Genomic DNA, 22403 nt, shown 5'->3' on the forward strand with positions numbered 1-22403 from the left:
CAGGCGCCCTCATAGTGTTGGGTAGAGGATTCCAGTCGACCCCAGGGACCCAGGCTTTGACGCGAGATCTATCCTCGTTCAAGGTTTGGTTGACAGGAACAGAGCTCATCGGGAAGGCCATGACAGAGATGCGCCTGCCAGCAGCAGAGTACATGTTTCGGGGCCAGAGTGTTTTAGTCGAGCCATCAGGGCCGCAGTGATTCCTCCCAACTTTCAGTTGGCGACTGGAGTCAACAAGTTCACCGGCGAGTCTAAGCCTGACACTTGGCTCGAAGACTACCGAGTGGCTGTCCAGATTGGTGGCGGCCATGATGAGGTGGCTATGAAGCATTTGCCTCTCCTGTTAGAGGGCTCGGCCAGAGCGTGGCTGAATCAGTTAGCACCCAGCAGCATCTACACTTGGGAGGATCTCTCTCGAGTGTTTGTCACGACCTTTGAAGGAACATGCAAGCGGCCAGTAGGCCTTACAGAATTGCGGTCTTGCGTGCAGAAACCGAGTGAAACTCTGAGGGATTACATCCAGAGGTGGATCACTTTGCATCACATAGTTGAGAACGTACCGGATCACCAAGTAGTTTGTGCCTTTAAAGAAGGCGTCAAGAACAGAGAGTTGAACCTGAAGTTCGGTCGGACCGGAGAAATGTCCCTGAATCGGATGATGGAAATTGCCACCAAATACGCTAACGGAGAAGATGAAGATCGACTCCGGAGTGGCAAGCAGAAAGCAGTCGCCCAGGAAACCGGAGGCAATTCCAGTCGGAAACAGAAGCGGAAGGCCGAGCCAGCCGCCCCTGGGGAGGCCCTGGCCGTAACCCAGGGAAATTTCAAGGGAAAACCCAAAGGCCCCTGGAAGCCCAAGAAAGTCAAGGATCAAGATGGAAATGATGTTTTGGATCTGCCATGTCACATCCACACCAAGAAAGATGAAGAGGGTAACCTTATTTACCCAAAGCATACCACTCGACAGTGCCGGCTCCTGATCCAGCAGTTTCAGGGCAAGCAGTCCAAAGACAAGGAAAAAGAGCCAGACAGAGTTGAGGACAAAGAAGATAGTGACGATGGATACCCCCAAATCAATTCCACCCTGATGATTTTTGCTGATGTCGAAAGCAAAAGTCGACTGAAAGTCATTAACCGTGAGGTGAATATGGTTGCTCCGGCAACACCCAGTTATCTGAAGTGGTCTCAGACTGCCATCACATTCGACCAGTCTGATCACCCTACACACATTTCCACCCCTGGGAGGCAAGCTTTGGTGGTCGACCCAGTTGTCGAAGGCACTCGACTGGCCAAAGTCCTGATGGATGGTGGCAGTGGCCTGAACATATTGTATGCTGAAACATTGAAAGGGATGGGCATTCCGATGTCCAGGCTCAGCGCCCGCAACATGAGTTTCCATGGAGTCATTCCTGGAAAGAAAGCCGAGTCACTCGGCCAGATTGCTCTCGATGTGGTTTTCGGTGATTCAAAGAATTACCGCAAGGAAAAGTTGACATTTGAGGTTGTGGACTTCCAAAGTGCTTATCATGCTATTCTGGGCCGTCCAGCTTATGCACGCTTCATGCCTCGACCGTGCTACGTGTATCTCAAGTTGAAGATGCCCGGCCCCAGAGGTGTGATCACCGTTATAGGCAATCGGAAGAAAGCAGAGGAGTGTTTTCAGAAAGGATCAAAGATTGCTGACGCTCAGATGGCAGTTGTTGAGCTGCAAGAGTACCAGAAGACTGCTGATCTGAGTGAATTGCTACGAGCCAAGAAGCCTGCTTCAGAATCTGCTTTTCAGTCGTCCGGTGAAACTAAGCCAGTTCACATTCACCCGACCGACCCCGATGCTGCTCCGACTCACATCTCAACGACGCTTGACTCCAAATAGGAAGAAGCGCTCATCCAGTTCCTCCGTGAGAACTGGGACATCTTCGCATGGAAGCCTTCTGACATGCCTGGAGTTCCCAGGGGGCTGGCTGAGCACCGTCTACGAGTCGACCCGAAGTTCAAGCCTGTGAAAGAACATCTTCGACGGTCCGCCATCCAAAAGAGGAAAGCTATTGGCGAGGAGGTGGCTCGGCTCTTAGCAGCGGAGTTCATCCGAGAGATTTACCACTCCGAGTGGCTCGCCAATGTTGTCATGGTCCCCAAGAAGGACAAGTCACTTTGCATGTGCATTGACTTTAAACATATCAATCGGGCCTGCCCGAAAGATCATTTCCCCCTCCCCCGCATCGACCAGGTAGTCGACTCGACCGCGGGGTGTGAGTGTTTGTCTTTTCTAGATGCTTATTCAGGGTACCATCAGATCCGTCTGTATGGACCCGACGAGATCAAAACGGCTTTCATCACCCCATGCCCTTCGGCCTCAAGAATGCTGGAGCGACGTTCATGAGGATGATTCAGAAGTGTTTGCTCACTCAGATCAGTCGGAACGTAGAAGCATACATGGATGATATTGTGGTTAAGTCACGGAAAGGTTCCGACCTACTGACTGACCTCGCCGAAACCTTTGCTAACCTCAGGAGATATGATATCAAACTCAATCCATCAAAGTGCACATTCGGAGCTCCAGGTGGAAAGTTACTCAGTTTCCTCGTTTCCGAACGAGGAATCGACGCCAATCCCGAGAAAGTTGGCACCATACTCCGGATGAAGTGCCCTGTGCGTGTACACGATGTCCAGAAGCTTACAGGTTGCTTGGCCGCTCTAAGTCGATTCATTTCTCGTCTCGGTGAAAAGGCGTTGCCTCTTTACCGACTGATGAAGAAGTCTGACAAGTTCGAGTGGACTCCAGAAGCTGATGCAGCGTTCGCAGAGCTCAAAGCTCTGCTCTCCACCCAGCCGGTGCTTGCTGCCCCAATCAGTAAAGAGCCTCTGCTGCTTTACATTGCGGCCACGGGACAAGTTGTCAGTATAGTACTTACGGTCAAGCGGGAAGAAGAAGGAAAGTTCTTCAGAGTTCAGCGCCCAGTATATTATGTGTCCGAAGTCTTGACTCCTTCGAAGCAAAGATATCCCCATTACCAGAAGCTTGTATATGGGATTTACATGACCACGAAGAAGGTTGCACACTACTTCTCTGACCATTCCATTACAGTCGTCAGCGACGCTCCACTGTCAGAGATTTTGCGCAACAGAGATGCAACTGGTCGAGTGGCAAAGTGGGCGATTGAACTCCTTCCCCTAGATATCAAGTTTGAAGCAAAGAAGGCTATCAAGTCCCAAGCAATTGCAGATTTCGTCGCCGAGTGGATTGAACAGCAGCTTCCGACCCAAGTTCACTCGGAGCACTAGACCATGTTCTTCAATGGATCTAACATGCTAAATGGTTCTGGTGCTGGGGTAGTATTGGTCTCCCCCCGAGGAGATAAGCTCAGATATGTTCTCCAGATTCACTTCGATTCCTCCAATAATGAAGCAGAATATGAAGCACTCTTGTATGGGTTGCGCATGGCCATTTCACTCGGCGTCCGGCGCCTCATGGTCTACGGCGACTCAGATTTGGTGGTTAATCAGGTGATGAAGGAGTGGGACGTCAGAAGCCCAGCTATGACTGGCTACTGCAACGCAGTAAGAAAGCTAGAAAAGAAATTCGAGGGGTTAGAGCTTCATCACATCCCCCGACTGAAAAATCAAGCAGCTGATGATCTGGCAAAGATAGGCTCCAAGAGAGAAGCCATTCCTAGCAATGTGTTTTTGGAGCACATCCGCTCGCCGTCAGTCCAGGAGGATCCTTTCACAGAAGAAGCCCCGCAACCGAAAAGTGCCACAGATCCGACTGAAGTCAAAATTCCTGCTGTGGTCGACCTAGTCATGGAGGTCTTGGCAATCACTCCTGACTGGACGATACCATACATCGCGTATATCTTGAGGAAAGAACTTCCAGAGGATGAAGAAGAGGCTCGACAGATCGTCCGTCGATCTAAAGCTTTCACAGTCATAAAAGGACAGTTGTATAGAGAAAGCGTGACTGGAATCGGTCAGAAGTGCATAACGCCAGAAGAAGGTCAGATGATCCTTGATGATATCCACTCGGGGACCTGTGGTCACCATGCGTCCTCTCGGACCATTGTGGCCAAAGCATACCGAGCGGGTTTTTTCTGGCCCAGGGCAAACGAAATGGCGAAAGAGATAGTCGACAAGTGTGAAGGCTGCCAGTTCTACTCCAACATGTCGCACAAGCCGACATCAGCTCTGAGGACCATTCCACTCGTCTGGCCCTTCGTTGTTTGGGGACTGGACATGGTTGGTCCACTGAGAACAGGCAGGAGCGGATTCACACATGTGCTTGTGGCAGTCGACAAGTTTACCAAATGGATTGAAGCCAAGCCTATCAAAAATCTTGATGCTAGCACTGCTATCAGTTTCGTCAGAGAGTTGATATTCAGATATGGGGTCCCGCATAGCATCATCAGTGACAATGGGTCAAACTTCGATTCAGACAAGTTCAGAGATTTTTGCGCCTCTCAAGGCACACGAGTCGACTACGCGTCGGTCGCGCATCCCCAGTCAAACGGACAAGCTGAAAGAGCAAATGGTCTAATTCTCAAAGGATTGAAGCCTCGACTGATGCGTGATCTCAAGCACGCAGCAGGCGCTTGGGTCGACGAGCTTCTGTCAGTTTTGTGGGGACTGAGGACCACCCCGAACCGGTCGACTGGAAGAACGCCATTCTTTCTGGTTTACGGAGCCGAAGCCGTCCTGCCGAGTGATCTACTTCACAACGCCCCCAGAGTCGAGCTTTACAACGAAGACGAAGCAGAGCAGGCCTGGCAAGACACAGTCGACCTCCTAGAGGAGGAGAGGGAAATGGCTATGATCAGATCGACCATCTATCAGCAAGACTTGCGTCGATTCCATGCCAGAAATGTGAAGAGCCGAGCCTTCCAAGAAGGAGATTTGGTCCTCCGAGTGGATCAGCAGAAACCACACAAACTTGCTCCTACTTGGGAAGGCCCCTTCATCATCACCAGAGTCCTCCACAATGGAGCATATCATCTCTACAACGTTGGTCGCCGGATCGACGAGCCACGAGCTTGGAATGCAGAACTACTCCGCCCATTTTACGCTTGAATTCTCACTTGGACGAGATGTAATGAGGAAAATTTTCCTGCAGTACATTTTTATCAAAGACAAGAGTGTTCCAATAATTGCTGTCACTTTTGTTTTCATACAAAATCCCCCAGTGGGTGACTTAGCTGCGAATCCGTTTCGCCTAAGTTTGAAAAATCCTACCGAGTGGAGAGCAATCCTCCCACTCGGGGGCTTAGCTGCAGTCCAGCACTCGCCTAAGTTTGAAAAATCCTACCGAGTGGAGAGCAATCCTCCCACTCGGGGGCTTAGCTGCAGTCCAGTACTCGCCTAAGTTCTCCCACTCGGGGGCTTAGCTGCAGTCCAGCACTCGCCTAAGTTTGAAAAAATCCTACTGAGTGGAGAGCAATCCTCCCACTCGGGGGCTTAGCTGCAGTCCAGTACTCGCCTAAGTTCTCCCACTTAGAGACTTAGCTGCAGTCAGGCACTCGCCTAAGTTTGAAAAAATCCTACCGAGTGGAGAGAAATCCTCCCACTCGGGGGCTTAGCTGCAGTCCAGTACTCGCCTAAGTTCTCCCACCTAGAGACTTAGCTGCAGTCAGGCACTCGCCTAAGTTTGAAAAAATCCTACCGAGTGAGAGCAAACCTCCCACTCGGGGGCTTAGCTGCAGCCCAGTGCTCGCCTAAGTTTGAAAAATCCTACCGAGTGGAGAGCAAACCTCCCACTCGGGGGCTTAGCTGCAGCCCCGCGCTCGCCTAAGTGTTTAGAAATCCTACCGAGTGAGAGAAAACCTCCCACTCGGAGGCTTAGCTGCAGCCCAGCGCTCGCCTAAGTGTTTAAAAATCCTACCGAGTGGGAGGAAACCTTCCTCTCGGGGGCTTAGCTGCAGCCCCGCGCTCGCCTAAGTGTTTAGAAATCCTACCGAGTGAGAGCAAACCTCCCACTCGGAGGCTTAGCTGTAGCCCAGCGCTCGCCTAAGTGTTTAAAAATCCTACCGAGTGGGAGCAAACCTCCCACTCGGGGGCTTAGCTGCGGCCCAGCGCTCGCCTAAGTGTTTAAAAACCCTATCGAGTGAGAGCAAACCTCCCACTCGGGGACTTAGCTACGGCCCAGTGCTCGCCTAAGTACAGGACACAACCCAATCCGCAAGGACGACGAGGCGCAAGTCGACTGCTACCTTCTCCTTCGGAGTTTCGCCACAAATACAAGGTTATTCCGAGTGAAGATCGAATTCCACTCGACGGATCAAACCATGAAGATATCCAAAGAGAAATCAAGTTCAGATAAAGCCTAAAAGGTCCCAGACCTCAGATAAAAGTACTCGAGCCCTCGGCTCGGCGGAGTTTAACGGTTACAAATCCACTCGGCATTCCGAGGCAAATTTAAAGTGAAGCATAAAAGTTTTTCATTCCTCAGGAGGAGGACTGGAAGGGGCGACGAACTCGTCCAAGTCGATCCCGTCTGCAATACGAGTGGCGGCAACATTGAAAGTCTCCATGAAGTCTTGAAAGTTGTGCTTCCTGGTATTGGCAACTTGGATGGCGGCCAGCTTTTCTTCTCGTGCTTCCTTGCAATGGGCGCGGACCAGAGACAGAGCGACATCAGCACCACATCTAGCAGAAGATTTCTTCCATTCCACCACTCGACCTGGGACTTCATTAAGTCGAGCCATCAGGGACTCGAGGTCGTTCTGAAGCGTTGTCCCAGGCCAGAGTGATGTGTCGATCCGCGACATCGCAACCTTCAGTCGAGCAAGATAGTCAACCACGCTGGCAATACGAGACTCCAGACGGAGCACGTTCATTGCAGCCTCGTCCTTCACAAGGGAGTTAGCAGGGTCCAAGCCTGGCTCCACTCGACTGGTCTCCTCTTCAAAGTTCTGACAGAATTCTGCAAACACGATTCAAGAATAAGACAGTGACCCTACACAGACTTGGTAACTGCAAGACAGTCGGGGCAGAGTAATTACCTTCGAGCACGACGAACAGCTTCTTGGCGAGTCCACCGAGATAAGCCTCCAGATCGTTCCTCTTCCCCGCTAGCTCACCTGCCTTGTCGTGCAGAGCCACGTTGTCGTTCTTCAGTCGGCTGACCTCTTGATTGGCTACCTCGAGAGCAGCTTTCAGTCTGGAGTTCTCCTGCTCAAGAGCTCCGACCGAGGCCATTTTCTCTTCAGCAAGCCTCGTTTTATCCAAGACCTCCTTCTGTGCCTCCGCAAGATCTTGATCCTTCTTCTTCAGAGCTTCCTCCAGTTTATCTGCGGCGCGTCGAGCGAAATCAACATCAAGAATGGACAAGAAAGAAAAGCCACTCGTCAAGAATGGAGAACCTCACCAACCATACCTTTTGCTTCTTCTTGCACCTTCTTCAAATTCTCCTGAGCAAGCTTCAAGTTAAGGTTGAGCTGGATCTGCTGATTCTCCAACTCAGTATAGCGAGCTACAAGTTCGCAGGATTTCTGTAAAAAGAAAAATCAGTCGACAGACGTCCAAAATAAGTTGCTTCCGAGTAACTAAGAGACAATGATGACGTTTCTAAGACTACAACCGAATCAAGAACATTCGACAGTAGTCTCGGGGACTACACCCAGTGGGTGCACTCAGCGTGCCCCCACTGTAAAAAAAAGTCGACTGCCCGCAGTCGACCGGATACAGTCCCATTCGACATGGCCTGACCAGACCGAGTGAAGAAATACAGCTACAGCAACACAATATAAAGACTACAGTCGACTGCCAGCAGTCCACCGTAGTCTCGGGGACTACACCCAGTGGGTGCACTTAGCGTGCCCCCACTCGTCCAAGAATTGGCAGACACACCCAGTGGGTGTACAGATACAAAGATCTTCGGAAAAGAGATTCTTCAAACAGCATATCATAACAGACCAAGTGTTGAGTCGACTGACCTGGACGTTGCTCTGAAGAGCCGAGCTCGCGTCATAAGCTGCTTGGCTGGCCTCCCGAGCCACCTTCACTTGCTCCATCATGATCCCCGCCTGGCGTATAGCCTCTTTTGCGGCAGCCGCTTGGTCCTCAGGGACAGGGTACGCGGCAAAAAGCGAAGGCGGATCCGCAGTCGACGTCGAAGGCCGCACACTTGTCAGAGGAATGGCGAAAGTCACAGAAGCCCGAGCGGTGTCACCACCATCCCGAGCTACGGCCTCAGACGCCGGAGCAGATTGGGGGGTCTTGTCAGCCGACGCCCTCTTGTTCCTCCTCACTCTCAGCGGTTCGTTGTCGTCGTCATCCGGGAGGTCGATAACATGAGGAGGGGCTACAAGGGAAACATTCAATCGACCAGAGTTGCAATAAATGTTCAGTCGACTCAAAGCGGAACGTCAGTAATCGTACCAGGGTTGGAGGTAACAGCATCCTCCATCTCTTGGTCGTCGTCCTTGGCGGAGATCTCAGAAGTAGCAGCACTGCAAGTCTCGAAAGTCAGTCAGTTGGCTCAATGAATCGACCAAGGATCTGTCCACGGTCGACAAAGGAAAACAAGTTTTATTATTACCCAGAAATGGTGGGGACGGCCATCTTCATCTTGGGCAGAGCCTTGGGCGGCTTGGACGGCGTCGCGCGTGGGTGCTTGGGAGCCTTTCCAGTCGGCGTAGGAGAAGAGGTCCGAGGGCGTTTCGACGACTGCCCAACAGGAGCAGTCGCCCTACCACGCTCCCGCGCTGGGTCGTGTGCGAGCTTGGATCGCCCCTCCGGGCGGGGGGGGGGGGGTCAACCTCCTCCTCCTCCTCTTCGCTGGAGTCGACGTCGTCGCCTCCCTCTCCTTCACCGTCGGACTCCCACTCGCCTTGATCGTCTCCGCTCTCACCTCCGCTCGCCTCCCCTTCCTTAGTTGGCCCCTGTGCCCCGTTGGGCGTCGAGTACATCTCGGTAGTCACCTAGAAAACAACAGACAAGACGAAAGTCAATCGACCTACTCAAAGAAGACCAATGAAGAAAACAAGATCTCAGTTAGGAGCATAAAGACATACCTGGTCCACGTCATACGAGTTGTCGAGTGGAATTACCCTCCAGGCTCCTCGGGGGTTGTCTTTGTTCCCCGTGATGCTCGACAACCATCCGTCCAGCATCTCGTCAGTAACCTCCTCCGGGTGGACCCGAGTGGTGTCGTCGAGACCCGAGTACAGCCACATCGGGTGGTCACGAGCCTGGAGCGGTTGGATGCGCCTCCGGAGGAAGACCTCCAGCAAGTCCATACCAGTCACGCCCTCACGGACAAGCTCAACCACTCGACCAGCCAGTACTTTGACTTGGGCCTTTTCCTCCAGCGTCACTTTCAGAGAAGCAGGTTTTTCAGCTCGGTTGAGAGAGAAAGGGGGAAGTCCGGTCGACTGCCCTGGGGTCGCCTGGTCTTGACAGTAAAACCAGGTCGCCTGCCAACCGCGGACCGACTTCGGGAAAATGATAGATGGAAAACAACTCTTTCCCCTCGTCTAGATCGCCAGGCCCCCGCACAGCTGAATCACCTGCGTCCTTTCGTCACTCGACTTGGCCTTCTTGACCAATTGAGAACGGCAGGTAAAGATGTGCTTGAAGAGTCCCCAATGGGGGCGGCAACCCAAGAAACCCTCACACATGGAAATGAAAGCAGCAAGATATACGATGGAGTTGGGAGTGAAGTGGTGGAGCTGCGCTCCGAAGAAGTTCAGAAAGCTTCGGAAAAAAGGATGGGGCGGCAGAGAAAACCCTCGGTCGATATGGGTGGCTAGGAGCACACACTCACCGTCGCGAGGCTGAGGTTCGATCTCTCTCCCCGGGAGACGCATAGCTTCGTGGGGAATGACTCCCCCCTCGACCATGTCGTCGAGGTCTTCTTGCCGGATCACCGACGGCATCCAGTCGCCCTGGATCCAGCCGCGGGGCAGAGCAGACCTTGAGGAAGATCCGCCCCGAGCAGATCTCTTCCCTTTCCCCTGCGCCGCCGCCTTCTTCGCGCGCTCCAGAGCGGATGTCTTGTCCTTCGCCATCGTCGCCGGCAAATCTCACACGGGTCTGCGGCGCTAGGGTGAGAGCGGAGGTGGCGGAGGAGCTTGCGAAGGGAGAGAGGAAGAAGAGAGCACACTGTTTGTAAACCCCGGGCCGGCTACTTATAAGAGGCCGCTCCCGAGTGGCTGACTGGTAGGCCCAGGCAATCCAGTCAAATCCCGCAGCGGACGCGCGCACAGTACATGGCGAAAAAGGTGGCGCGGAAATCGAGGAGCTTCCGCTTTATCGCTTCCGATTACTGCGGCCGCTCCCGTCCCGCGCGCTTCCCGAAATCTGAATCCCACGACATCCGCGGGCTGCAAAACAACTTGTCAAAACGGAAGACCCCGCTCGCGCCGACACTTGGTATGTCACAAGTAAAGAAATTCACTCGACGAAAGGCCTGGAATGGATCAAGGCGACTGGAAGAGGTTGATGACGTCATCTGTGACGATTGGCCCAAAACGAGGCACTCATGTAGCCCAAAGAACCAGTCGGAAGGATCTCCAACTCTTTCCCCACTCAAACCTCGATCCATTCAGGGGCTAATGATGAAGCTATGTACCTAGGGTAGGGGCACGGACCTGTCCAAAGAGCCCTACCCAAGGACATCCCTAGAAGAAGTCACCTTTCAATCGACTTGAAGGTATCCCACTCGACGGGTTCAAGACACTCGACCATGAAGCCAACCACTCGACTGCCAGGAGACCTAAAGTCACTCCGCAGGCAAATGGTCGGCTATTAAGTAGTCTTTATGGTCATTATAGCACTTTATTAGGGGCGTTACTAGTAACGCCCAACCTTAAATGTACCTTAAACCCTGCATCACTGAGGGCAGGAGAGGGCCGGTGAACTCTATATAAGCCACCCCCCTCCTCAGTATGAAGGGTTCGCACCCCTGTTATTCATACACACATAATCCAATCGACCACCTCCGGGCACCGAGACGTAGGGCTGTTACTTCCTCCGAGAAGGGCCTGAACTCGTAATCCTCGTGTGTTTAGAACTTCCCAATAGCTGAGATCTAGCCTCTCCATACACACCCCCTACATCACTGTCAGAGTTAGAACCACGACAATGAGCACCGACATCTAGCAGTGAGTGTGTGAACATAAATGTAATGTCGGTGAGAAATACGTACTCCCCCAAGCTTAGGCTTTTGACCTAAGTTGGTCTATGGCCACGGCTGCCCTGGCGGATATCCATAATAGTAGTTGGGGTCCTACTACGATGCAGCGGCTATCGCCTGCTGAGCTGCAGCGTGGCGACGAGTGGCCTCCTCTCTCCTCTCATACTCATCTGTCTTCTCTCTCGTAATAGTATATCTTCCTCTTGCCTGATAATCAAAGAAGGCAGGAGCAGGGAGAGTAATACGGACAGCACGACGTCTGTCAAAAATTAGTCGATACCGGAGAGGTGATTCATTCCTCTCAACGAACTGGTGGTGAACCATAGCATTAAAGTCTAGGTAAGTAGGTGGTAATTCAATATCATCTTCGCGTATGGCTATACCCAGAAAATTAGCTATGCGGGTTGCATAAACTCCTCCGAAGAAATCTTCATTATATCTATTAAGGTGCAACCTACGTGCAACAATGGCTCCCAAATTATAAGATTGGTCTCCTAACACAGCACTCCTAAGAATACTGATATCGGGGACACACATGTGACATGCCTCATATTTACCATTGATGCATCTACCTATGAAGAGAGCAAAATAATATATAGCAGGAAAGTGAATGCTCCCTATGGTGGTTTGTGTAATATCTCTAGATTCTCCCACAGTTATGCTAGCAAGAAAATCTCTAAATTCAGATTTGCGAGGATCCCTTATACTACCCCATTGTGGAAGTTTGCATGAAGTGGTAAAATCCTCTAAGTCCATAGTGTAAGATTTATCATAAAGATCAAACAGGACGGTTGGAGAATTACGTGAAGTTGAAAATTCAAACCTCCTCGCAAAGGTACTGGTGAGGTTGTGATACTGGCTGCACTTCTCTTCCTCGAAGCTCACGAGATCAGCGTTACGCAAATATACGTTGAATTCTTCCTTAATTCCTGCTCGATCCATAAAGTTCTCAGAGGGCCATTCACAAGGACGCACTGGAGCGTTTCTTGGTGGCTCGTCATCAGCATCACGCATTGCAAGCCTGGATCCTTGCTTCCTTGAAGAACCACCTTGGAACATTTTCCTAAGCATATTTCTTCCTCTGAAAAATTGTGAAATTTTTTAGAGACTTCAAAATAAAAGTAAACCAAACTTAATAATATTGATAGCAACTACTCCTACAAGTACCTAGGGCCTATATCATGCATCAAAACTACTTTTGACCATATAAATTTGACATGCAAGCTCAAGAACAGGATCACCTAAGCAGCAAAAATTTGCAATTAATAAAGCACTAGAACAAAAACTAATTGGAACAATGGAGGAGTCACATACCAAGGAACAATCTCCCCAAGCAGTTTTGTGAGAGGTGCTTTGAGCAAGGAGATCGAAAATGGTAGCAAAACGAGCTTGGACTCGGGTTTGAGCTGGTTGTTCGTTTTTGGGGGAGGAAGGAGTGTGTGGGTGAAAGAATAAGGGGAGGAGGGCCACCGTGGGCCCACGAGGCAGGGGGCGCGCCCAGGGGGTAGGGCGCGCCCTCCACCCTCATGGGCAGGTGGTTGGCCCCCCTGCTGTGTTCTCAGTGCCAAATATTCTCAAATATTCTAGAAAAAATAATATTTAAAATTTAGGGCATTTGGAGAACTTTTATTTTCGAGGTATTTTTATATTGCACAGATAATCAGATAACAGATAGAAAAATATTTACTTTTATTTTATTTAATATATATAACAGAAAGTAAAAGTGGGGTACAGAAGGTTGTGCCTTCTAGTTTCATCCATCTCATGATCATCAAAAGGAATCCACTAACAAGGTTGATCAAGTCTTGTTAACGAACTCATTCCGAATAACATGGAACCAGAGAAATTTCGAATACCACTATGTTACCTCAACGGGGATATGCACATCCCCAATAATAAGAATATCATATTTCTTCTTGACAGTAGGAAGAGGAAATTCAAAACCTCCAAATATAATCGATGGAATTTTTCCAATAGAGTTGATACTATGTACTTGAGGTTGTTTCCTCGGAAAGTGTACCGTATGCTCATTACCATTAACATGAAAAGTGACATTGCCTTTAGTGCAATCAATAACAGCCCCTGCAATATTCAAAAAGGGTCTTCCAAGAATAACAGATATACTATCGTCCTCGGGAATATCAAGAATAACAAAGTCCGTTAAAATAGTAACGTTTGCAACTACAACAGGCACATCCTCACAAATACCGACAGGTATAGCAGTTGATTTATCAGTCATTTGCAAAGATATTTCAGTAGGTGTCAACTTATTCAAATCAAGTCTACGATATAAAGAGAGAGGCATAACACTAACACCGGCTCCAAGATCAGATAAAGCAGTTTTAATATAGTTTCTTTTAATGGAGCATGGTATAGTTGGTACTCCTAGATCTCTAAGTTTCTTTGGTATTCCACCTTTAAAAGTATAATTAGCAAGCATGGTGGAAATTTCGGCTTCCGGTATCTTTCTTTTATTTGTAATAATATCTTTCATGTACTTAGCATAAGGATTTGTTTTGAGCATATCAGTTAATCGCATACGTAAAAAGATAGGTCTAATAATTTCAGCAACGCCCTCAAAATCCTGATCATCCTTTTTCTGGGATGGTTTGGGAGGAAAGGCATGGGTTTCTGAACCCATGGTTCTCTTTCTTTACCATGTTTCCTAGCAACAAAGTCTTTCTTATCATAACGTTGATTCTCTGATTGTGGGTTATCAAGATCAACAACATGTTCAATTTCTACATCATTATCATTACTAGGTTGAGCATCATCATGAATATTATCATTAACATTATTACTAGTTTCAGGTTCATTACCAGATTGTGTTTCAGCATCAGAAATAGAAATGTCATTTGGATTCTCAGGTGGTTCAATAACAGGTTCACTAGAAGCATGCAAAGTCCTATCATTTCTCTTTTTCTTCCTTTTAAAAGGACTAGGTGCATCTATATTATTTCTCTGAGAATCTTGCTCAATTTTCTTAGGGTGGCCTTCAGGATACAAAGGTTCCTGAGTCATTCTACCAGTTCTAGTAGCCACTATTCAATTATCATTATCGTCACTATTCAATTCATTGAGCAAATCATTTTGAGCTTTAAGTACTTGTTCTACTTGAGTGGTAATCATAGAAGCATGTTTACTAATAAGTTTAAGTTCACCTTTAACATTAGCCTTATAATCACCCAAGTGTTCAAGCATATTTGAATTGTATTTCAATTGTCTACCAAAATAAGCATTAAAGTCTTCTTGCTTAGCCATAAATTTATCAAACTCATCTAAGCATGGGCTAGCAAATTTAGTAAATGGGATTTCTGCTTTATCATATCTATAGATAGAATTTACCTTTACTACCCATGTCGGGTTATCAAGACCATGAGTTTCTTCAATAGATAACGGATTAAGATCATATGTTTCTTCAACAGGCGGTAAATTAAGACCATGTATTTCTTCAATAGGAGGTAAATTCTTAACATCTTCAGCTTTAATACCTTTTTCTTTCATAGATTTCTTTGCCTCTTGCATATCTTCAGGACTGAGAAATAGAATACCCCTCTTCTTCGGAGTTGGTTTAGGAATAGGCTCGGGAATTGGCTCCGGAGGTGTCCAATTATTTTCATGTGTTAACATATTATTCAATACAATTTCAGCTTCCTCCGGTGTCCTTTCCCTGAAAACAGAACCATCACAACTATCCAGGTAATCTCTGGAAGCATCGGTTAGTCCATTATAAAAGATATCAAGCATTTCATTTTTCTTAAGAGGATGATCAGGCAAAGCATTAAGTAATTGGAGAAGCCTCCCCCAAGCTTGTGGGAGACTCTCTTCTTCAATTTGCACAAAATTATATATATCCCTTAAAGCAGCTTGTTTCTTATGAGTAGGGAAATATTTAGCAGAGAAGTAATAAATCATATCCTGGGGACTACGCATACAACCAGGATCAAGAGAATTAAACCATATCTTAGCATCACCTTTTAATGAGAACGGAAATATTTTAAGGATGTGAAAGTAACGAGTTCTCTCATCTTTAGTGAACGGGGTGGCTATATCATTCAATTTAGTAAGATGTGCCACAACAGTTTCAGATTCATAACCGTGAAAAGGATCAGATTCAACCAAGGTAATTATATCAGGATCAACAGAGAATTTATGATCCTTATCAGTAACAAAGATAGGTGAAGTAGCAAAAGCAGTGTCAGGTTTCATTCTAGCACTTAGAGATTTCTTACTCCATTTAGCTAATAACCTTTTGAGTTCATTCCTATTTTCGCAAGCTAAAATAGCGAAAAAAGCTTCTTGATCAAAAACATAACCCTTAGGAATAACAAGTGATTCTTCATCATCACTTTCATTAGTATCATCAGATTCAATATTTACAATTTATCTAGCCCTAGCAATTTGTTCATCAAGAAAATCACTAAGTGGCACAGTAGTATCAGGCATAGAAGTAGTTTCATCATAAGTATCATGCATAGCAGAAGTGGCATCATCAATAACATGCGACATAGCAGCACGAATAGAAGAAGCAGGTGTAGGTGTCACAAACTTACTCATAACAGAAGGTGAATCAAGTGCAGAGCTAGATGGCGGTTCCTTACCTCCCCTCGTAGTTGAGGGATAGATCTTGGTTTTTGGATCTCTCAAGTTCTTCATAATGATAAGTAGATATATATCCCAAGTGACTGAAAGAATAGAGCTATGGTCCCCGGCAACGGCACCAGAAAATAGTCTTGATAACCCACAAGTATAGGGGATCGCAACAGTTTTTAAGGGTAAAGTATTCAACCCAAATTTATTGATTCGATACAAGGGGAGCCGAAGAATACTCTCAAGTATTAGCAGCTGAGTTGTCAATTCAACCACACCTGGAAACTTAATATTTGCAACAAAGTGTTTAGTAGCAAAGTAATATGATAGTAGTTGTAACGATAGCAAAAGGTAACGGTAGTAAAAGCAATATTTTTGGTTTTCTGTAATGATGAGAGCAATAGCAACGGGAAAGTAAATAAGCGAAGAACAATATATGAAAAGCTCGTAGGCAATGGATCGATGATAGAGAATTATGCCGGATGCGATTCATCATGTAACAGTCATAACCTAGGGTGACACAGAACTAGCTCCAGTTCATTGATATAATGTAGGCATGTATTGCAAACATAGTCATACGTGCTTATGGAAAAGAACTTGCATGACATCTTTTGCCCTTCCCTTCCGTGGCAGCGGGGTCCTTACGGAAACTAAGGGATATTAAGGCCTCCTTTTAATAGAGAACCGGAACAAAGCATTAACACATAGTGAATATATGAACTCCTCAAACTACGGTCATCACCGGTAAGTATCCCGATTATTGTCACTTCGGGGTTAACGGATCATAACACATAATATGTGACTATAGACTTGCAAGATAGGATCAAGAACACTCATATATTGATGAAAACATAATAGGTTCAGATCTGAAATCATGGCACTCGGGCCCTAGTGATAAGCATTAAGCATAGCAAAGTCATAGCAACATCAATCTCAGAACATAGTGGATACTAGGGATCAAACCCTAACAAAAGTAACTCGATTACATGATAGATCTCATCCAACCCATCACCGTCCAGCAAGCCTACGATGAAATTACTTACACACGGCGGTGAGCATCATGAAATTGGTGATGGAGGATGGTTGATGATGACGATGGCGACGGATTCCCCTCTCCGGAGCCCCGAACGGACTCCAGATCAGCCTTCCTGAGAGGTTTTAGGGCTTGGCGGCGGCTCCGTATCGTAAAACGCGATGATTTCTTCTCTTTAATTTTTTTCTCCCCGAAACTCAATATATGGAGTTGGAGTTGGAGTCGGAGCAACAGGGGGCCCACGGGTCACTATGGCTTAATCTCAAATAAAATCCCACTCTGTGGTCAAACTTCCCGGAAGGTCAGCCATCCTCACACTACTCCAGCCCGAGCATGCTTAACTTCGCAGTTCTATCCAACCCCAGCACCAGCTCACTTCACAGGCACTTGTTCATGTTCATGAGTATGATGAAATTTGTTCATGTTCATGAGTATATATATATCCTGTTAAACCTTGTTGATGTCTAGGACTTTGTTCATGTTCATGAGTATGATGAAATTTTAAAAAAATATTTCAAACTTCCCAGTCATATTACGTATTCCAATTTTTTTTCTGTTACTAGTGGCGCACCTAGCAAATGGTGCGCCACTAGTAAGTTTGAATTTTTTTTCATTTCCCCCCCTCTAGATCTTAAAAGCCTCGTATCTTTCGTTCTATTAGGTTTGTTCCCCAGGTTCAATTTGGATGTAACATTTCGAGTATATGATTTTTCATATAAAAAACTTTTTAATCCGAGTTCGTATGCAAAAGTTATGCCCATTTTACTAAATTCCAAAGAAATTTTGCAAATAAAGTCGAAATTCATATTTGTAAATTTTCCCAACAACTAGACCACATATCACATGGGAAACTTATTTCATTTTATTTTTGACATTTCCATCATTTTTTTTATTTTTTTTAAAACTGAAAAGGCGGTCCAGGGGGTGCATTTAGCACCGGGGTTAGTAATGGCACACCACACATCAGGTGCGCCATTAGTAATCCTGGTGCTAAATATATTACGAATGGCGCACCTGGTGTGTGGTGCCATTACTAACAATTTTTTTTATTTTTTTTCAAAACTATTAATGGTGCACGGTGGGTGTGGTGTGCCATTACTATGTCAACTAGTAATGGCGCACTATCCCATGGTGTGTCATTACTAACAATTTTTTTTATTTTTTTAAAACTACTAATGATGCACCACACACCAGGTGCGCCATTAGTAATATATTACTAATGGCGCACCACATACATGATGCGTCATTAATGTCCATATCATCTATAGCCCTTTTCCTAGTAGTGTAAAGTTTGTCAAGATTTTAAAATTTTGATTTAGAACGAAAGTTAGATGTATACTTATTCGGGGATGGAAGGAGTATGCGGCACATGCTGCACCCTCTCACAGCATTATAGCGGGTGGGTCAGCCAAAAAAGTGCTGCACCCTCTCACAGCTAGTAAATGTCCGTATGATCTTGTATTCATAATCTAAGTACTCCCTCTGTCCAGATTTAGTCGTCGGGGAAATGATGTATTCATAATCTAAACCTATTTTTATTACAAGATACATCCATTTGTTTTTATTTCTACGATAAGTAGTAATTCAAGATGGAGGTAGTAGATATACAAAGCAGCCAAGACAAAAATCGCATGCGCTTAATCTGGGACGTAACGGACTGGTAGATATACCGTTGAGGAAGGTTGCGCATAACATGTCGAACCCCTGCGTGTGGATGGAGAGGGGGTCGCTCACGTATACGTCCTGAATCTAATCTGTTAGACAGCTATGTACCATGCATAGCCTTACCTGACGATGTAAGCTTTCTGAGGGGGCCAGAGCCATTGCTGAGCCAGTGTGAGATATGGAATCGATCGACGTCACGTGTTATTACATTTTTTTAAATTTTAAAAAGAAAATTCAAAAACCTGGGACGTAATCTAGTTATTATGTGATGGTAACGGAGCGGTAGATGTGTTGCAGGACCCCTCTGAAGCGGTGGACGTCGAGGGTGACGTTCTGGCCGTTGAGAAAGGTCTCCCACAACATGTTGAATCCCTGTTTGTGTATGGAGACGGGATCGGTGAAGATGGTGTGGTTCCTCGGGTACACGTCCTTGAGCGTGGTCTCCTCGGCGGTGGTCTCGTACTCGACGTAGCGAAGCCCCATGGGAGCCACCGGCTCGCCGTAGGAGGTCCAGGCCGGCCACTTCATCTCGCCCCAAGGGACGATCTGCACCACCGTGCCGTTGCGCGGGAGGAACACCATGTTGCTCAGCCCCGCGCCGTGCACGCCCACCAGCACGTCGCACGAGTTCACCGTCCCCGCGAACTTGCCCAGGTCGCGCACAACCTCCGGCCCCGCGGCTACCACCTCGAAGCCAACCTCAGTGGCAGCTGCTATAACTTCCGCCTCGTTCGTCAGCGCCCTCGAGTTCCTCCGCAGCACCATGACGAGACGAGGCCTTCCACTCTTTATGGGGGTCACCCACTCACGCTTCAGAGAGTAAGCCGACCGGAGCAGGCCGCGAAAACCCATCGTCGTGTAGCCCTTGCCGGAGAGAGCCGAGTCAATCCCTAGCTCCTTATGGCTCTCCGTTCCCACATGCACCGACGGGAAGCAGCGCACCTCGTTGTCGGCGTCCAAGTCCATGACCGGGTAGATGGAGAGCATGGAGAGGGCGTGGCGGTACTTGGCGATCCATTTGCGGTCGTAGTTTGTGGCCACGAGCCGGACGCGGCCATCGTACTCCCGCGCCGTGTTGTAGAGAGGCATGATGATGTCGGTAATGGCGTGGAAGATGTTGACGCCGTAGCCGCCGGTGGAGAAGACCACCGCTGGGACGTCGTAGGTCACCGTGCACCGTGGCGCACCCGCTCCCGGTGGGGCTCTCCAACGGATGGTCACCTCACGGACCAGCTGCATCGTCGGTGTCTCCCATTTGCGCGGGTACGGCCGGATCGTGATCGTCCCATTCTCTGGCCGGTTGTCGTCGGACGCTGACACCACGTAGACGGTGGCGGTTTTGCCGTGCAGACGGACGTCGCCTTGCATGGCACACATGTTGGTGCGATAACTGCTGAAGTTGCAACTTAACTTGCTCCTTGGTGCGGCTACATCACCATCTGCATGCACGCAGTAGTTATTATAACGTACGTAATTGGTTAAAAACTTCTCTTTACATTTTTCTGTGACTCTTAATTGGAGGAATTAAATTTGCCACTGAATTCTACCATTATGGGATATCCTCCTTTTGGAAGAAAAAACCATGTTGGTACTGTACAGCCAACGCAAAGTCTGATATAATTAGTTTGGTTTGCTACCAAATTCTGGAATCGCCAGCAAATTAAATATACTCTTTGCCTGTTAGCTGAGTGGACCAAACAAATTATGAATTCAAATAATGGTTCAATATATATTCAGTATGCTACTTTGTATATACCTGATTTTATCAAAGAACCATCCATTCCCACCTTAGTGGCCAGGAACCCCTTCCCATTTTTTAGATCTGCAATAGATAACAATGATCATCAATACCAGCTTTCCCAAAGCCTGGAAAATACCACACCACAAAACATAAATCATACTGTAAGGGTTACCACTGAATGGTAGCACTTCCTCCACTCCAAATTAATTCAAGTTCAAGCTTTGTGCTAACTAAAATTCCCTATTGTTTGGCCAAGTCTGCAGATAAATGTGCTAATATCTACACCATCAAATACATATATATATATATAGTACACAAACATATTTTATGATGAAAACTAATTTTGGCATTGTAAATGTTGTATACTAGTAGTATATATTTTCTTATCCTATACAGTGGTGGAGCTTGACTGAGATTGTTGAGGAGCAAAGCATCATTGAGGGGGCCAAAAAGACAAATTAATTGTGCTTAAACTTGAGCAGTAATCTTTAAAATTTAAGCCTAAGTAACAAATTCAACCTATTCTAGAGGAATTTAATAGGGTAGGGCGGCATGGCTCAGTTTGCTAGACTGGCCATAGTTGAAGTAACTTCAGTAGTAACATAGGGTCCAACTCAGTAAAATTACTTATGTGACAATAATTTAATGAGAAGAGAGATGCTATGAGTAACAAAAACAAGATAAATTTACAACCTAATAAATGAAGTGTACTAGTAATAAAGATACTAATAACTATAGAGATACTAATAACATATGCATGTTACTAGTCTAAGTTATCCGCGCTATATATGCCTAGTCTTACTAGGGAAGCTCGGCAGCTGACTATATATATTAAGGTTGTACTAAATCAGGGACGATTACTATGGATTAGAGGGAGTAGCACATAGTAAATCCAGAAGTTGGAATCATTTGGACAGAAACACATGCGTGCACTGCACATTAGTCAGCTCAGATCTTGTTGTGCAGAGAAGAGAAAGGTAATTAATTAGTTACCTCTGTTTGCATCGACGACCTTGTCGGGCGTCTCGTCGCCCGATGCCGGATCTGAATTCATCGACCACAGGGCAAATACTATTGTTGTTAGTGCCAAAGCTTGTCTAGTCTCTAGCATATACTACCAGGTTAAACAAGTGAGTTTTGTGGCATACCATGTGAAGCTTTTGACCTGGCTACTAGTTGTTGCCGCGGCTGCCATATTGCACCCTCTACACCAGCTTCGCCAATGCTGCTCTCTGCAACTGCAAAACAATGGAACGCAAGTCATGTCCACCTTTAGTTTTACACGCGTTGTGATCGCAAAATATGGTATGGGAGTGCCTATTTATCAGTATTGAAAAAACAATTGTGCCAGTCGAATTATTAGGCGGTTGGATCACCATCGAACGGCCAGTATCGTGCCATACTGTTCATCTTGAACCTCTGTTTCTTCTCCCTCCGGAGTAACTGCCTGCCTGCTCCGTCCCATCCGCCTGCCTCCACGCCCCGGAGCCCCATCCTCCCCTCCACCGCCCCCTCCATGCATCGACGTACTACATGTTGTCGCCACGATCATCCCTCTAAGCCCTGGCAATATGCAGCACACACCGACGACCCCTGCACCCGTCAACCTGCTTCCTTGGCTTAGCCTGGAACGCCGTAGCTTGCACCGTCGTTCCCGTCTCCAGCGGGGCCGGAGCTCGGCCTCGCCGGGGACGACGCTCGTCACCGCACTTCTCACGTTTCACACACCTTGGGTCTTGTTTGAATTCGGTTGACTGACGCCAACAAAATTTTCAGGCGCCCGACGTTTAGCAAAACCACAAATATATACAAAGTCGGCGGTCGCAACAGATGAACCAGTCTACAAATATGCGCTCAAGAATACTGGTACATCAAAACCGATTGATTTGTCTAAAAGGTACGCTCAAGGTAACACTAAATGTTGATCCGGGCGGGTCGATCTTATATCAATCTAAATTAAGGTGAGCGATCGAGTTGGTGGTGGTAATTATATTTAGAGAGAGCACTTACTGTGAACAACCTGCTGCGGCATGAAGTCGGACTTGAGCACGGCGAGGACGACGAGAGGAAGCACAAGACACGCGACGGCGGCCGCTCCTCCTCCGCTCACAAGCTTCTTACCGCTCCCGGCCTTTTTCATCTCGCTCGCTCGCTCGCTCTTGTACCTACGTACGTACTGGCCGGCTTGGTCACTTAGTAGCTCCAGTGAATAATGGTGGACACTATACTGATCTTCACTTCACTCCTAC

The 22403-nt window shown here is 47.4% G+C and overlaps 1 protein-coding gene across 1 annotated transcript; it reads right to left on the reverse strand.

Annotated features, from left to right (window-relative positions):
* Window positions 1-18590: 18590 nt before the first annotated feature.
* LOC123131488 (alpha-1,3-arabinosyltransferase XAT3) lies at window positions 18591-22403 on the reverse strand. The gene is made up of 5 exons (XM_044551154.1): window positions 22165-22403; window positions 21303-21392; window positions 21148-21198; window positions 20170-20235; window positions 18591-19852 (listed from the first exon to the last, which is right to left on the reverse strand). The coding sequence occupies exons 1-5, from the start codon at window positions 22292-22294 to the stop codon at window positions 18675-18677; spliced, it is 1515 nt and encodes a 504-aa protein (XP_044407089.1). The 5' UTR covers window positions 22295-22403; the 3' UTR covers window positions 18591-18674.

The sequence above is a fragment of the Triticum aestivum genome, chromosome 6A (assembly GCF_018294505.1).
Source record: "Triticum aestivum cultivar Chinese Spring chromosome 6A, IWGSC CS RefSeq v2.1, whole genome shotgun sequence".
NCBI lineage: Eukaryota > Viridiplantae > Streptophyta > Magnoliopsida > Poales > Poaceae > Triticum > Triticum aestivum.

Bases quoted from the DNA above. Each gene is read 5' to 3' on its own strand.
- LOC123131488 (XM_044551154.1), bottom strand. From the start codon at position 22,294: ATGAAAAAGGCCGGGAGCGGTAAGAAGCTTGTGAGCGGAGGAGGAGCG. The intron at 20,236-21,147 runs GTAACTAATTAA...TATCTATTGCAG, and splicing joins GGTCGTCGATGCAAACAGAG to ATCTAAAAAATGGGAAGGGG. The intron at 19,853-20,169 runs GTATATACAAAG...GCGTGCATGCAG, and splicing joins TGGTTCTTTGATAAAATCAG to ATGGTGATGTAGCCGCACCA.